At 24.6% G+C, this 17686-nt stretch overlaps 1 protein-coding gene across 1 annotated transcript; it reads left to right on the forward strand.

Annotated features, from left to right (window-relative positions):
- Positions 1-10485: 10485 nt before the first annotated feature.
- Positions 10486-13966, forward strand: LOC111296746 (core-2/I-branching beta-1,6-N-acetylglucosaminyltransferase family protein). The gene is made up of 2 exons (XM_022891191.2): positions 10486-11909; positions 13546-13966. Exon 1 carries the CDS (start codon positions 10811-10813, stop codon positions 11897-11899), a length of 1089 nt encoding a protein of 362 aa, XP_022746926.2. The 5' UTR covers positions 10486-10810; the 3' UTR covers positions 11900-11909; positions 13546-13966.
- The last annotated feature ends 3720 nt before the right edge of the window (positions 13967-17686 follow it).

Consider the following 17686-nt stretch of genomic DNA (forward strand, 5'->3'; position numbering starts at 1 on the left):
TAAATGTTTGAACTCTCTAAGAGGGTTCTTTGGAGTAATTGGATACTATAAAATTTTGTTAAAGGATAAGGAGTTATAAGTAACCCCTTGATAAACATGTTGAAAAAATATGGATTCCATTAGTCAAGTGTAACAACAATAACAATATTTCAACAATTTAAATAGTAATAAGTAATGCCCTAATACTTGCACAGTAGATTTTTTAAAACCTTTCTATCTAGAAATGGATGCTTGCTTTTTAGGAATATGAGTAGTTTTGCTACAAGAAAAAAGATCTATTCCCTACTTGAGCAAAGCATTGAGTCTTCGACACACTAACTTCTCTATTTATGAGAAAAAATATCTAACTATTTTAATGATAATTTTTAAGTGGAAACACTATCTTGAAGGTAGACCATTCATTATCAAAACTGATCATGAGGTCCTAAAATATCTCTTAGAAGAGAAGTTGACTACCACTATTTAGAAGAAAGGACTTACTAAGTTATTGGGTTTGAATTACACTATTCAATACAGGAAGGGTAAAACAAACATAGTGGTTGACGCTTTATTAAGAAAACATGAAGAAAAAAAAGGGCTATATGTTTTGCATTCAGCCATTCTTATGCCTAAATAGGTAACTGGAGTGGAACAGAGTTATGAAAAAGATACAACTACCCAAGAGAAAATCACAGCTCTTATTATAAATCCTACAAGTGATCTTGACTATTCTTTCAGTAATGGAGTACTAAGGTAAAAAGGCAAGGTTTATCTTGAAAGTTAAGGTCTATTGTAAACTCAAGTATTGCAACTACTTTATGATTCACCTTAGGGAGGTCATTCATGAATCCAAGTAACATATTATATACTCTAACTTTATTTTTGTTGGCTTGAGATGATAAAACAAGTGCAAGATTATATGCAACAATGTGATGTGTCTCAAAGGAATAAAAATGAGCATGTTGCTTATCTTAGATTACTACAGCCAATTTCAATTCCTATATAGACTTAGGAAGTAATTCCTATGGATTTTGTGGAAGGATTACCTCAATATCATAAATTCAATTATATTACGGTTATCATTGACAAATTTACCAAATATGCACATTTTTTACCTCTTTATCATCTTTACACTACCTTAGATATGGTTAAGGCATACTTAAGTCAAATTCATAAACTTCATAGAGCTTTAAAAGCTGTTATATTATATAAGGATAAGCTTTTTATTAGTTCTGTGTGGTAAGAATTGATAAAGCTATTAGGTACTTTTTTATAATTTAGCACAGCCTATTATCTAAAGTCAGATAATTAGTCTGAAAGTTTGAACCAATGCCTTGAGTAATACCTAAGGTGTATGTGCTTTCTTAAGCCAAAAACTTAGATTCAATGCTACCTTTAGCTGAATAATGGTACAACACTAGTTATCATATTGCCATAAAAATAAGTCCTTTCTAGGCTTTATATGGATATCCACTATTTGGTTTTCTTGGAATGTTAGTAATAAAGCAAAAGTATCCAATATAGAAGACTTGCTTAAAGAAAGAGAAAATTTGAATAAGTTACTAGTTGACCAATTAGAAAAAGCTCAAAATAGAATAAAGTTTTATACTAATAAAAATTAGATTGAAAGGGAGTTTTAGGTCAAGGATATGGTGTATTTGAAACTACAGCCTTAAAAACAGTCTTCTTTTACATTAAGAAAAAATTTAAAGCTTTCATCAAGGTATTATGGTCCTTATCCTATAGTTGCAAAGATCGGTAAAATAGCTTATAAGTTGCAGTTACTAGAATTTTCAAAGTTGCATCATGTTTTTCATGTTAGCCGCTTAAAGAAAAAAGTCAATACTAAAGATGTCCTTAGTATAACCCTTCCCGAAATGGGTAAGGATGGTCAACCATTGGTATATTTGACTGTTGTACTTGAGAAGCAAATGGAAAAGAGAAATAACAAAGCAATCACTTAGCTATTGGTGGAGTAGTCTAATCTAGGTCCAAAAAATGCTACATTGAAGGATTTTTCAGTCCTTAAATCTTGATTTCCATTTTTTTATCCTTGGGGACAAAAATGTTCTCATACGGAAGGTAATGTGATAAAGTTAAAAGCTGACAATGATACCAATAAGAGACTAAAAGAAACTAATAAAAAAGATGATGCACAAGAATTAAGAATTGGAGTGATCTGGTGAAGATGTCAAGCCAATAATTAATCGATAATAGGAATAATAGTTACTAAAATAATAACTAAATGTATTGTAGGTTGTAATTCATGAATTATAATTGTCATGTATATACATATTTTTGACAAGATTGAGAAACCACAATTTCCTTACTCTCATATCTCTCTCTTTTCTAATTTTAATGTTTTTCTCTTTTGATTTATTTTTTTCTTCTCTTATTTAGATTAATCTCTAGTTAATCAATAGCATTATTCTATTATAAAGGGTCATATCAAACTCTTCTTCCTTTCTTTCGATGCTCATTTCCTTTATTTTTTTCATGATTTTTGGACCATTTTTTTTTTTAGTTTGTTTTTTTTCATCTGTCTTTCTCTAGAATCTTTTGTAACCTCTTATAAGATTTTTTTTTTGTTTTACAATGAAAATCCAATAATATCATTAATATAACGAAAAAGTCCTTTTATGTCCTAAAGTGGGCAGCTGTTGTATGGAGATGAGCCTGGAGACAACTTTATAAGGTAGTTAGTTATATGTATGGTAGGGATTTATTACACTAGTATAAGTTTTCCATTTTTTTTTATTCTTACATTCCATTTATTTCATGAAAAATTACTTAAAAAATGAGTTCTATATTTTTTAGAGTTTATTTGACAGGAAACTAACTGTAATGAAAATAACTTACTAGTTAACGAAAAATGAGCTATTTTTTATGAAAAATGTCTTCCTTTTCTTAAAATGGGAAAACAATTTTTGGAAAAAAGCTGTTTATTGGTAGGACTACTTATCAATATACTTGTGCATAATTCTACTTAAATTTGATTTTGTGCATGATTTTTTTAAGTTCAAATTTAATTTGACCTGACTCGAAATATTATTATATTAATAAGTAATAATTTTATTTAATTTTACTTAACAATTAAAATAGTAGTATTATTATATTAATAAAAATATTTTATTTAATTTTAATTAAAACTAAAATATTAACATTAAAAGTCTTTTGATATTTCAATTTTAAATATTTGAAATTTTATATTATTGAACATAAATATTTTTAATATTTTAATAATAAAGAATATTATATTATTTTTAATAATAAATTGTAACATATTTAATTATTTATTAATGTTAAATAATATAATAATATTATTTTCATAATATGAACATTTTTAATAATTTCTTCATATTTTTTAGTTTAAAATATATTATTTTATATTCTATTTATTAAGGTATATTTTATATTCTATTTTAATAATATTTAAATAAAAATATTTTATATTTTATTTATTAAGGTATATTTTATATTCTATTGTAATAATATTTTAATAAAAATAATATTTTAAGAATAGTATTAATATTTTGAATATTTTAAAATATTAATATAAAGAATAATAAATAGTTTTGTTTTAAGTGTTTTATGTTAATATAATATTTTAATATTAAATATCATTATAAAAATGTAATTATTTCTTAATATTAATAATCTTAATATAAATTATTTCAATATAGTTTAATAATAAATAATTTTTAATATTTTAATAGTTATGTTAATATTATTTGAAAAGATAACAAATTTTTGAAAAAATAACAAAACAATTGAAAACATTTTTATTGATTCATCCAAAAACAAAAAATTTCTACTTTTCTAGAAAATGTAAACTTTATCTAGAAAACATTTTTTGAAAATTAATTTTTTAAAACAAAAGTAAGTTTATATCAAAATTAAATTCATAACTAATTTAGGTTACACTAATATAAATGGATCCCTTCTTATATACATTCTTATATACATACATACATACATATATATATATATATATATTTATATATACATATTATATATATAAAGGTTTAATTTAGAAAATTATATTGGATTAATCATTCTCCATTCTTCTAATTGACAAAGACCTTGATGACCTAATATATATTATATATTATATTTGTATAATGTGATTCATGTTTTTGTATCATATTTATTTTATATCAAATATACGTAAAATATAAAAATTATTATGTAACAATTTGTTTAACATATTAAACACAAAATACATTCTTCAGCCAAATTTATATATGTTATTTGTCAAAATTTTAAATCATGTCACTTTCATATCTTTTTTTTATCATTTTCATATCGTATTTAAAATTACTAAATTTAATATTTACCATGAAAGAATCCCTCAATGTTAAACATTTTTCCCATTGATAAAATCTAAGCCAACATTAATTAAATTATACAATAAACACAACATAAGGATAGTTTTTTAAACATGATTGATTTTCAGAGGGATTAAAGGATTTTAAAGGATGAGTCAAAAGAATAATAATATGGCTTGTTGATAGGAAGAAAAGTGGATTACAAGTCTATAATAGTCTTTTTAAATTATAATAAAATATTTAATATGATACTTGAATTTTAAAAATATATAATGTTATATCCGAACTATAAATTTATTAATTAATATAGTATCACTTCTAATATGGTTAGTTTCGAATAATGATATATATCAGACAAATAAGCTTTTAAGTATTACATTAGTTAACAAATTCATAATTTACGTACCATATTAAAGATTTTTAAAATTTAAATATCGTATTGAACATTTTATTATAATTTATGGGCCATTTTTGACAATATCCCAATAAGAAAATATCCATGCTTTTACGTAATAAAAATGAAAGATAAAAGACTTTTATACTAATTCATAAATTTTCAACATAAATTAATGCACAAGAACATATAATACATTTTGAATCTTTGCTACTTTACTCTCTTTGATATAAAAAGATTAAAAAGTTATGATTAGTGGATAGAATATAATAATATAAGATTATACATAAGATTGAATTAGATAATATCATTTTTTTCTTATGTTTGATGTGTGTAAATATTAAAAGTATGATAGGGTGATTTTTTTTTTCCACCACATTTGTTATATATAAGATTAAGAATAGAATAAAATATTTTTTGATTGGTCAAAATTACTTTTTTAATGTAAAAATAATTTTATATTTATATTTTTTATTCTATAAATGTAATTAAAAATTTTTAACTAAAAAAATAAATATTTTATTATAATTTCAACATATAAGAATTAAACTTATTTTTTAAAAATTTATCTTTTAATAAAATAATCGATCGTTTCAAAAAGTTAAATTATTTTTCAAAAAAATTTTAAAAAAAGAAAGAAAAGAGAGGAAAAAAAGAAAATAAGGAAAATAGAAAAGAATGGAAATGAAAAAAAAAGTTTGAGTTAACCAATTAAATAATTACATTTGTTAACTTATTAAATTTTTAAGTTAAATTTCAAATGTAAGTTTTAAGAGTAAAATAAGTAATTTATATGCATATATTTATCTAATCTTATAAGATTAGAAATAATTCTTTGTACTTCGAAAAGATTGAGTCATCGTAGGATAGCTAATTTTCTTTACAATCTAATCATTTCTCTTATATGTGCACCAAATATATGATACGATAGTAATTATCTTATGTTATTCATAATTTTATATATCAAACATACCTAAAATTTATTATTATCATAGGCAAATTTGTAAAAACTTTTGGGATGTATTTTTATGAGATATTTGAATAAGAAATTTCATTTCAATCAAGGTTTTTAAAAATTTAAAAATTAATTTACTTATTTGGGTAAAAATAAAAGAAATTTTCAAATTTTATGTGGAATTTAAGAGAATTTGATATGTTCAAATTCCTTCTAGAAATTCCATCTAAATAGGTGGTTTTCTAAAATTCTTACAAATTTTCTCTCCAAGGTTATTAATATTATACCAAACAATATATATATTTTTAAATGTGATATATGTCGATACTAGTTATTTCAGCATATTATTTTTTATTTTTTGGTTTAATACAAATATATATAAATATACATGAATTTGTACATTATAAAACTATTAATAATTTACAAAATAAATATATAATATCTTCAAAAATTAAATAAATAAGTTTAAAAATATAAGAAATAAATCATAAATTTTTAATTATATTTTTAAACAGTTAATCTGATCAAACAATATTTATTTAGGTAAGTGTTCTTGGGATGTATTTTGATGAGGTATTTGAAGGAGAAATTTCATTTTAATCAAGGTTTTTAAAAGTCTAAAAATGAATTTATTTACTTGGGTAAAAATGAAAGAAATTTTCAAAGTTTATGTGGAAATTAAGAGAATTTGAGGTGTTCAAATTCCTTCTTGAAATTCCACCTAAATAGGTGGTTTTTTAAAATTCTTACAAAATTTCTCTTAAAAGTTGTTAAAATCATACTGGACAATGTTTTAATTTACTTTAAAACTGTGGTATATGTCGATATTAGTTGTTTCGGCATATTATTTCATATTTTTTGATTTAATATAAATATATGTGAATTTATACATTATAATACTATTAATAATTTACAAAATAAATATATAATATCTTCAAAAATCAAATAAATAAGTTTAAAAATATAAGAAATAGTATCATAAATTTTTTATTATATTTTTAAACATTTAATCTAACATATAATATTTAAATAAGTATTTTTTATACAAATATTATGATAAAAACAAAAAGATGAAAGAATTAACCTTGGTTTCATGATTGTTAAAACTTTAGAAATGGAATACAATTGCTGTTTTGAAATAAATTGAAATACTTATGAACCTTTGTTTTCAAAAAAAAAATAATATATATATATATAAGAAAATAAGTTACAATAAAAAAATAGAAAAACTCAACTTTTAAGAATTATTTTATTAATTAATTTTATTTTTATTAGGTTAAAAATTGTCAAATAATAAAAGATAAATTAAAAATTACAAAACATATTGTACATTCAAATATTGGCCAAAACAAATTAATCCACCAAAATTTACTAAAATAAGCTAAATCTAATGAAAATAACCGGTATTATTCAGTACTAAATCTGATAAAAAAACTATTATTAAGTATATCATATTTTAGTATAATTGGAGCATACTGATCGATATGACTCGTATCGAAATGAAACTAATAGCTATGCTTCTCTTTCTTTATTGCACATAACCTATTATAAAATAAAAAATCAAAATAATAAATACTATTTTATTTAATTGCAATATATATTTTTATTTTTATATTATTAATAATATTTATATATTTTGACAAATTTAATGATACCTATATTGCATATTTTCTTTATACATATATATTTTTCATCTTTAATATCATTAATTTTCTTTTATAATTATTTTTTATCTCATTAAATTCTAATAGATTAAATTTCTTTTTTAAAAAATTCGTTCAAACAAAAAATTGCAAATGCTAGTATTTTGAAATGATGCATTTTATAATGTTTTCATTTTGAATGTTTTCAAAATTTTAAAAAATTTTATCTAAATACACTCTTGAAAATTTTCTAACAATATAACCTTTTCGAGCTTCAACGTAAAATGTAATAGAGAGAGAAAGGAGAGAGAGAAAAAGAGAGAAGGCTCTTTTGTTTAAAGTTACTCTTTGTCACTTATACATGATCACTCTACCTTAATATTCATAAATTTGTGATTTAAAGGTGTGTGAGTTAAGTATTCAAATTGAAGTGAAAGCACGATATTGTCTGTTTTGATAAAAAAAAATTTATAAAATTAAATCTTTATATATATATATATTTACATATTATAATAAACCTTTTCAAATTTTCAATATTGAATTGAAACATTGTACAAAACATTTTTCAAATATAAAGTAATTAACTTCACTTAATCAGTATTCAGTTATTTTTTCAATTTAAAAGTGATATGTAAAAGGCTATATCAAGGAGACAAGCTCTATTAAAATAGAAGTTGAAGAAATTCTCACATTAGATAACCATAAATTCGTAAGTAAAATTTTTCTTTAGCTTCTCATACTTGCTTGCAATCCAAACTATATCCACGAGAATTATAGTATTGCCACAAGTATCTTTGAATAAAATAACAAAGAAAAATAAAGAAGAAATCAATAAGAAGCAAAGAAATAAGAAGCATAAGATCTTACTTTTGATATTGTTGGATTAGGATTCAATCTTGCAAAAGAGGTTTAGGATTTTGAGAGAATTTCTCTCTCTCTCTCTCTATATATATATATATTAAAATTGAATTCTAAACAATAAATATTAAGTATTAAAATTATCATATTTGATTGGGTTAAATATAAAAATAATCTTTTTTATCATTTACTTGTGATTAATTTAGTATCTAAAAAAATAAAAGTCTCTATATATAAAAAAAATTATACTGATTAGATATCATATAGGCTAATTAAATTAATAGTATTACAATTTAAATTAAAATGATACATTATTTGAAAGTTTAAGAAACAAATTATACATTTTAGTTTTTTAGATACTAATTTGTACATTTTTTCAAAATACAAATACAAAAATGCCATTAACTCTTTAATTAAAATGATAAGAAAATGAAAATGCAAAAATATTGTGATATTAATTTCAAAACTTTTCATATTCCCCTAATCATTGAATTTAAGTAAAATAGTAAAGAGAGAAAACTCACAAAAATATTATTTTATTAATTTCAACCTTTTATAATTTATTATTTAATAATTTCAAATAAATATTTGAAAAAGAGAAGAATATAAATCAATCTTATTTGAAAAACTATTTCATATTCTATTAATAACTTGATTAAATTAAAATGATAGAAAAACAAAACGTCACAAAATGTTATTATATTATTTTCAATCTTTTCAATGTTTCATAAATTAATGATTAAAAAATAAATCTTTGAAAGAAAATACAAATCAATTTCATTTTGAAACAATAAAATGTGTTTTATTTTTAATAATATTTGTACTACAAATTATTTAGATTTTATAATTGTTATACTCATTTTATAATTATTTATTGATATGCCTTTTGATCTTCATTATTTAATCTATAAATAAATTCATTACGGTGGAACATGTTGGAGATTTTATTCCATTAATACTTCATTCTCAATTCTTTTTGTAGGTTTTATGGTATTATTATAACTAGATATATGAGATTAATCATATATTTTATGACTTTTTTTCTTCAAAATGACTGTTATTTATTTATTTATTTATTTTTGTTTATTTCTTTTGTTCTTTTGAAGTCTTGTTTACTTTTGTATTTTTAATTTTTATTCCAATGAAGTATAGAATGAGTAAATTTTTTTAATAAAAAAGAGAAATAAGCTATTATTTTTACATATATGTGTACATACATACATATATATTTATTATTTAAGTGGTTTTTGGAAGGATTATTTATAAAATAATTATTTATAAGGGAAAACATAAATTATTTATAAAATAAAATCCAAAAAATAAATTCTTAAAGTAAAATTGACTAAGCATATTCTACATCTCGGCGATAAGTAGATTTCTATCAACTTAACCAATTCAACATTTTTTTACTTAAAAATATGGGGTTAGGTACCATTTACAATGGATTATCATACGTATTGAAAGGATTATAATTATTAAAAATTTTAATTTTTAATTATTGAAAATTGTAAATATGTTATCCTTTAAAAATATTATATTTTGCAGGTTTTAATGGGATCTAAACAATTCTTTTAATAAAATATAGATTCCAGTTAAAAATAGAATATAATAATCAAATTAACAGAATTTAACTTGGCTTTGGGTTTGAGATGGCTGATAAATCCATCTGTCCAATACATGAAATCTTTCAAAATATAACGAAACAAGGTAAAGTTGAAATAATTATAAAAAGAATATTAAATATGATATTTAAATTTAAAAAATTTTTATTATAATATTTTAATTATAAATAAATATTATTAATATTATTAATTTTGAATAATAACATATAATGAATAAATAATTTTTTAAATATAAGAAATATTTCATCTATAATTATTATAATCTAATTAACTAATTATAATTTAAAATGATATAAAATCTATTAAAATTTTATATAAAAACTTCAATTATAAATAATTATCTTTATATAATTTTTTATTATGATTAAATAATTATAATATTATAATAAAAATTATAAATAATATATTTTATTCAATATTTATAATTCAAATAATATATTAAATTTTTTTTAATTTAAATATCATAATATATTTTTTATTTTTAACGGCCAAGAGCCCCGTGACCATCAGCTTAAGTAGATGGCTTGGATAGATATCCCACGAGATCCAATTCCTTAACAGATTGGTTTTCTTTATCTTAAAGGACTATTGAATATATTGATAATTGATAAGACTGGCCCACCCACCTGGCCATGGAGTTGACACTGCTGACTGCGCCCACCAGGCCACCATTTCTTTTTTTCTGTCCTTCTGCTCAATTGTCAGTACTGTCCTTCATCCTTTTCTTCTGCCTCACTTCTCCCCTGTTCAGCTCCAAAACCAAGTCTTCTGATCTTTTTATCTTTTTGCTGTGATTCTGTCCAATTTGCAAGCCTCTTTCTTTTTTCTTTTTATTTCTCTTTCTTTCGAAGAAGCCAAGCATGGAGTGGATGAGATGATAAAATAATGAAGTTCAGTAATACTAAGGAATCTTAAATCTTTCCTTTACTTTCCTTTTCTTCTGTTTGTTTGGAGGGAAAATTCTAAAGTTATATATAAAGCCACCAAATTAACCCACCGCTGCCACAATCAAAGACCTCGAAACCAAAACAATGTTATCATCATCATCATCATCATCTCATTTTGTGTACTCTCTTACCCTTTTCCTTTCTCTTTTCCTTCTTTTTCTTTTTGCCCCTCAAATCCTCCCTCTCAGGAAACAACAAAAAATACAACAATCCCCAATCTTTCTCCAGGATGAACTGGATGATCTCCATCTCTTCCAGGAAGCCACTCTTGCATCAACCCGTGGCTTTTCCAAGACTTCCCATCTGGGTACTACTAATCCGAAGCCTAAAATCGCCTTCCTTTTCCTTACAAACTCGGATCTTGTCTTTGCCCCCTTGTGGCAACGCTTTTTCCAGGGAAATGATAATCTATTCAATGTTTATGTCCATGCCGATCCATCCTACAAACTGTCAACCCCACAGTGGTCAATTAAAGCCAATTTCATCCCAGCCAAGAGAACTGAACGCGCCTCCCCAACACTCATCTCCGCCGCCCGCAGACTCCTAGCCAACGCCATCATCGACGATCCATTCAATCTCTACTTTGCCCTGGTATCCCAACATTGTATTCCTCTCCATTCCTTCAATTACATTTACACTTCCCTTCTCGGGAACCCAAATGCAGCATCCAAAGCCTTTCTAACCCAACCTTCTCACAAAAGCTACATCGAGATTTTATCCAAAGATCCACATTTGCACAACCGCTACGTTGCTCGAGGCGAGGGCGTGATGCTCCCTGAAATATCATTCGACCAATTCAGGGTTGGATCTCAGTTTTTCGTGCTAGCAAAAAGGCATGCTTTACTTGTACTGAAAGAAAGGAAATTGTGGAGAAAATTTAAGATCCCTTGTATAGATTTGGACTCGTGCTACCCCGAGGAACATTATTTTCCAACATTCTTATCAATGGAGGATCCAAAAGGATGCAGCCATTACACTTTAACCAGGGTCAATTGGACTGGCAGTGTCGATGGTCATCCCCTTACCTACCATGCCCCGGAAGTTTCACCGGCCCTTTTACATACATTGAGGAAGTCCAATTCCACTTATTCCTTCTTTTTTGCTCGAAAGTTCTCACCGGATTGTTTGAAATCCTTGATGGCAATCGCCGATGATGTCATATTCAGAGATTGAAGTGAATTGGGTAAGTTTTTCAATCACTTGGTCACTCTTTTCTCATTAGAATTAGTCTGAGTTAACTCGTTTGTGTGGCTAAAGTTATAGAACTGAGTTTAGTGTCGAGATTCGAGAGTCAAATTCATTTCCGTTTCTGATAATACTGATCTTCTGTGGGTAACAACTGCCCCTCGATTTCAGGCTATAATTGCCAATTGGGTTCAGTAAAATAAACAATTGGTCTTTTTATTTATGACAGAAGTGGTAGAAGCCAACAGACATCACCGTCCTCATTTTATTTTTTTTTTAAATCTGACCATTTTAAACGTTTTATACGATAATACAATATAAAAATAATATAAAAGAAAAATACAAAAATGTTTAAAATTTTATTAAATTTATATGTGAGTTTGATCAAAATAAAAAATATTTTTTTATTTTATATTTAGGGTATCAATATAAACTCAATTTTATAATTTTTTTTGTATTTTATACTTGATATAGTAAGAGCACAATAAAAATATATGAATTCACATGTATGCCGATTGATTCGGTTAGGTGTTCAGACATGACTGCTTACCTATTTTTAGATTTTGTTTGGTTTGGTATTAATCAACACATACGTTTGGTTAAATTTGTTTGATTTATGAAGAACTGAACCAACCAAAAGCTTTGCTTCAGATTTATTCAGTCTTTTTTTCTGGTTTTACATGACACGTGCTTGTCGCGGTCCTATGACCTTGGGGTTTGGTCACTCTAATTGTCAATCTAATTGTCAATCTAAGTAAAGCACAACAAAGACAGAATTTGAAAATTTATATCTACCAAGTTTTGTAACTCTAATTCTTGTAAAAATATAGTTTAATATATTTGTAAATATAGTTTAATATATTTGTAATCAATTTATTTTTTTAGGAATGGGGTGGTTGTTTAGTGTTGTAATACATTCATATATATTTTTCCTTAAAATAAGTAGCAATGGTTTTTAGTGCTTCTTTGGCATATTACTCTTTTGGTCTCATTACAAGTTTTCACTTTTTTTTTTCAAATGTTGCAAAATAAATTTTTAAAATTTTTTTAAACATCTTATACTCTTACTTTTGTATTTTAAAAATTGATTTTTCAATTTTTTAATTTTTGAACAATAAAAAGCATAGTACATTAATATTATAAAAATGGATTTATAATATTAAATATATAAATGTTAAAGTTTCTTTCTTAATATGGATGAAAGTCAAGAAGGAAAAATTAAAATTGAGATGACAAAGTAATAATTATTTAGAGAACGACATCTCACCCATCTATTTAATGTATATGCATTAATCGTTACATTTGATAAGAAGGATAGAAAAAAAAAATCTAAAGATTGAATTATAAAATGGAAAATGTGATTATAAAACCTAACCATTAAATTAAGAAAAATTTCATCATCTTATAAAACAAAGCCTTAATCTACTTATTTTATATTTTAAGATTGAGATTGTATAATGGTAACATTCATGGTATAGTTCAGAATATTGATGTTCATATGAAGCAAGTCTAAATCACACCTAATGTAGTTTACTAAGTATTCAAATTCTTTCCCCAGATCTGATCCAAAGCATTATTATAAAATAATTATAAAACATGGCACTCATGTGATCGGTTGTTGTTAATAATTTCAGGAACCTCTGGTGATTGGGAGTGGAGAAAGAATCACGTTGCCCTGTGGGGTCATTTGATTGAATTAATGAAGTCCCCATGCCTAAGGTCAAGGTGCTCTCTTGTCTTTTGTAAAAAATTGCATTGGATCAACGCATCACAAGAAAATCAACTTTAACGACGAAATTTCGTTGTTAAAATGTCAAAGAATATGGTAGTAGTATAAAGTTTTCTTGGAAAATTGGGAAGGAAGGTAGGCATAGAGTGGAGTGGAGAAAAGCAATATGGTTTAAGAATTTGCCTTTTTTTTTTTTTTTTTTTAATTTGTTATGTGTGTGTGATAATTATCTCCCATTTGCTCCTTCCACCAAGCTTTTTTAATTGTAACTATACCATGTTACTTACGCCATGGGGAATGAAATTTCTCTTTCATTTTCAATTTTATCATTGAGGAGCCAACTAGAATCATATACACTGGATTTAAATTTGCTGGTGCACTGAAGTCTCCATCATGGTGAAACGCTTAATTGTTGTTGTTATAGGTTAAGATGAGATGGCCATCTAAGACCAAGGTTTTTTTTTTTTTTTTTTTTTTTTTTTTTAAGAAGAGAGTCCAAACGAATTGAATACATATTTTTTTCAGTTACAAATAATTTATTTAGATAGAAAAGATCCATATTACTATTTATTGAAAGAATCACAGAATATTATAATAACATTATTTTTTTACCTCTTAATCAGTATAATATTCTAATGAACCCATAGTTTTCTTTTATATGTTTCAACAGATCCAGATCCAAGGAATGCGGAAGCGAAGAGAAATCGGTTTGAGAAACAATATGCAGGAAGCACCAAATAGATAACTGATTTATACATACGTTTTCAAGAAAATAAACGATCAAACTAAACGATAAAAACCCGAAATAAAGAAAGATAGTTACCGTCTAAACCACCACCAAAAAAAAAAAATCACCATTTTTTTTTTACTTAGAAATCCCATTTTTTTTAAAAAAAAAAAACGGATAAGCCATATTTAAAACACAAAAAAGCCTACCAGCATCATCGTCTAAGGAGGAAGCAACACAAAGTACCAAAAAAAAAAAAAAAGAGATCCTAATATTTCGGTTCGGATGATTTTAGGAATATTTGAGGCTTCAAAAATAGTGAGGAGGATGAATAGGAGGAGAACAACAAATAAAAAACAAGGACATTTGCAACAACGGAAGAGGTTTTTTTTGGTTAGAAGCCAATGCCTTTGTACTTAGATCTAGGCCAATTTATATGTTTTTCAATAAATTCAATTAAAGAAAAGGAAAGGGGAAGTGACAGAGAGCATTTGAGTGGAATTTTTAATTACATCGACGCAAGTGAGTGGCGGCCTACGACGGCGGTGACAGGTCGAAATCTAAGTTAAGAGTATCGGTGTTCTTCGTTGTTTGAATTTCTGGATTTTGTTTTAGATAGACGATATGGAGATTAGGGAGAATGGGAGATAAAAGTAAGGGAAAAAGAAAAAGAAAAAGAAAAACATGACTTTGGCCTATTTAAGCAGCACCAAAACGGTGTCGCTTCATAATGTACAACTCGTTTAGATCCGCAGGCGACCTGCGCTACAACCTTGAACCAACTTGACCCATTTGCAATGCTTTTCATTTTTTTTTGTTTATTTTATTATTTTTGTATTATTTTATTTTTTAGTTAGTTATTTATTTCAATTTTAAATTTGATTACTTAAAAACAACAGTAACTTTTTACATTTGAAAAAAAATGTAATAAAACTTTGAAAATGAATGAAAATTATTTCAATGATTAAATTTTTAAAAATTAGCGAATAGTTGATTTTTTTTAAAAAATTTAATAAGAACTTTTTTAATTTGATCTTAGTGGTAGAATTTTTTTTTGATAAAACTACAATAATAATTGAAGTTTATTTTCAAGAAAAAAAACAAAAAGTAATAAAAATTATTGCAAAGATGAAATTCTTATAAATCATGAACAGTTGAATCTTTAAAAAAATTTTATATAAGTTCTTTTTTTTAAAATTTTGTTAGCTTTATATTGATTCTTATTTTGAATAATAAAATATTAAGCTAGGTAAATTTGATTAAAATTTTAAAAGAGATTTATTTAGTAAATATTCTTAAATTATATTACTTTTAGTACTAAATAAATATTAGTGATATTTGAAATAACAAATATTTTGTAAAAAGATTTTGCATTTTGAAAAGATTTTTTTGTACATGATTTTTATGATATATTATTTTCATACTAAATAAATATTATATTTTCCAAAATGTTATTTGATTTGAAAAATATTTTTATAAAGCTTAAAATCTTTTTTTATGTTTTGTATTTCTCAAATAAAAAAAACTCTTTAAATTGATTTTAAATGAAAGTTCAATTGTTATTTTTTAAATGAATTTATTTATCTTGAACTCAATATAATTTTGATAATGTTGGCTTTGAGAAATAGGTTAACAAGAAAAAGATGTTTTGTAAGAATAAGATTTTCCAACAATGAATTTCTTTTTTTTTATTCAAATTCAAAGTTTTAATATTTGAATTATATATGGTTAAAAAGCTACTTGAGCCTATTTTTTAATGGATCAAACAAAATCAAAATTTAAATTTTATAAGAAAATATTTTAGATTTTTACTAGATACTGTGCAAGGCGTTTAACAATTACATAAATGATAGATTTGAAAATTCATTATAATTTTTATACATTGAATCATATGATGATTTTATATAGATAGAAAGCCTTTAAGTCTAGTTTCTAAGCATTCAAATGGATTTTAATTTGAAGTTATATAACTCAAAATATGATCAAATTAGTAAATAAAGTATAAAACAATATTTAGTTTAAGCTAGTCGACTATACTATTCATCCAAAATCACTCATAATTGAAGATCAACAAGAACCAATTGATCTCTATTAAAATGGATTGAACCATTATGGAAAGGGCTAAGAAAATGGATCCATTTTGAAAATGGAGCAATCCCTTATCAAAATGGATTGATCCATTATCTTGTAATGGTCGAAATTTGAATGAAATTCAATACCTAATTGATTTGTTAATGTACCTGATCGATCTTTTCATTCTTGACAACTTCTAATAATTAGTCTTTTAAGAGATAAACATGTATTTTCTTTTTTTAAACAATTCCCAAAGGGTCCAAACTTAATTTCTCTATAAAAAGAACTCTTCCAACATCATTAAAGTCAAAAGACAACACCCAAATAGTATTGATTCAATTTCTTCAAGTAATTTAAGAAAAATTAAGTGTTTAGAGCTCAACTTCTTTATCCTTGTATTTAATATTCATTTGTTTCCATTTAGTTTTTTCTTATACCTACTTGGCAAACACTTAACCTTTGTGAGGTTGTTTGTTTGCAAGAACACTTTATCTTATTTGAGATTTTGGGTTTAAAGATAATGAAACCCTTGAGTATATCTATGAAATTTTAGGGAAAACCATTAAAGATTTTTGGTTTGTTATATTTTTAGATTTGGATAGGTTATTTGTAAGATTTAACATATAGTGGATTGCACTAGGCTAAGATAGCTAAGATAACGGATATTGTTGCCTATAGAGAAGGACCAAACCTTTAGCAATAATGTAAAACTCATTAAAGAACAATAACATAACCTAGACCTAAATTGAATTTAATTGCAAAGTATGAAAATACGAAAGATTCAAACAAAGAATGGAAAACTAGAACTAAAAATTCAAAACAAAATTCAAATTTAAGGCATCTTAAATCATAGATCTAGAGCTTTAATAAAAGAATGATCTGAAAATAAACTAAAAACATAAAAAAAAGTAAGTAAACTTTGATATTAACAAAAAGAATCAACTCAAGATGCACCAAAACAAGCTTAATGAACTCAATTAACTTTCAGCATCTAAAACATAAAAAATAGAGGAATGAACACTAAAACTAGCCAAACAACATGTAAAACCATGAATTTAATTGCAAGAAAAAGTAAATCTATATTTGAACACATGAAATAACAATAGAGAATAAGGAAAAAGTAATTGACCAACTCCTAGCAAAAAAAATAAGCCATCACAAATGCTACCACCGCTATTGTCCATTTTAATAATCTTTTTAAGGAAATATGAAATTTTAAAAGTTGACTATTTGATTCCCTTGTTTT

The sequence above is a fragment of the Durio zibethinus genome, chromosome 12 (assembly GCF_047325235.1).
Source record: "Durio zibethinus cultivar Kanyao isolate XHJ-2024 chromosome 12, ASM4732523v1, whole genome shotgun sequence".
Classification (NCBI taxonomy): Eukaryota; Viridiplantae; Streptophyta; class Magnoliopsida; order Malvales; family Malvaceae; genus Durio; species Durio zibethinus.

Excerpts from the sequence above, each read along its gene's own strand:
- LOC111296746 (XM_022891191.2), top strand. The coding sequence starts at position 10,811 with ATGTTATCATCATCATCATCATCATCTCATTTTGTGTACTCTCTTACC.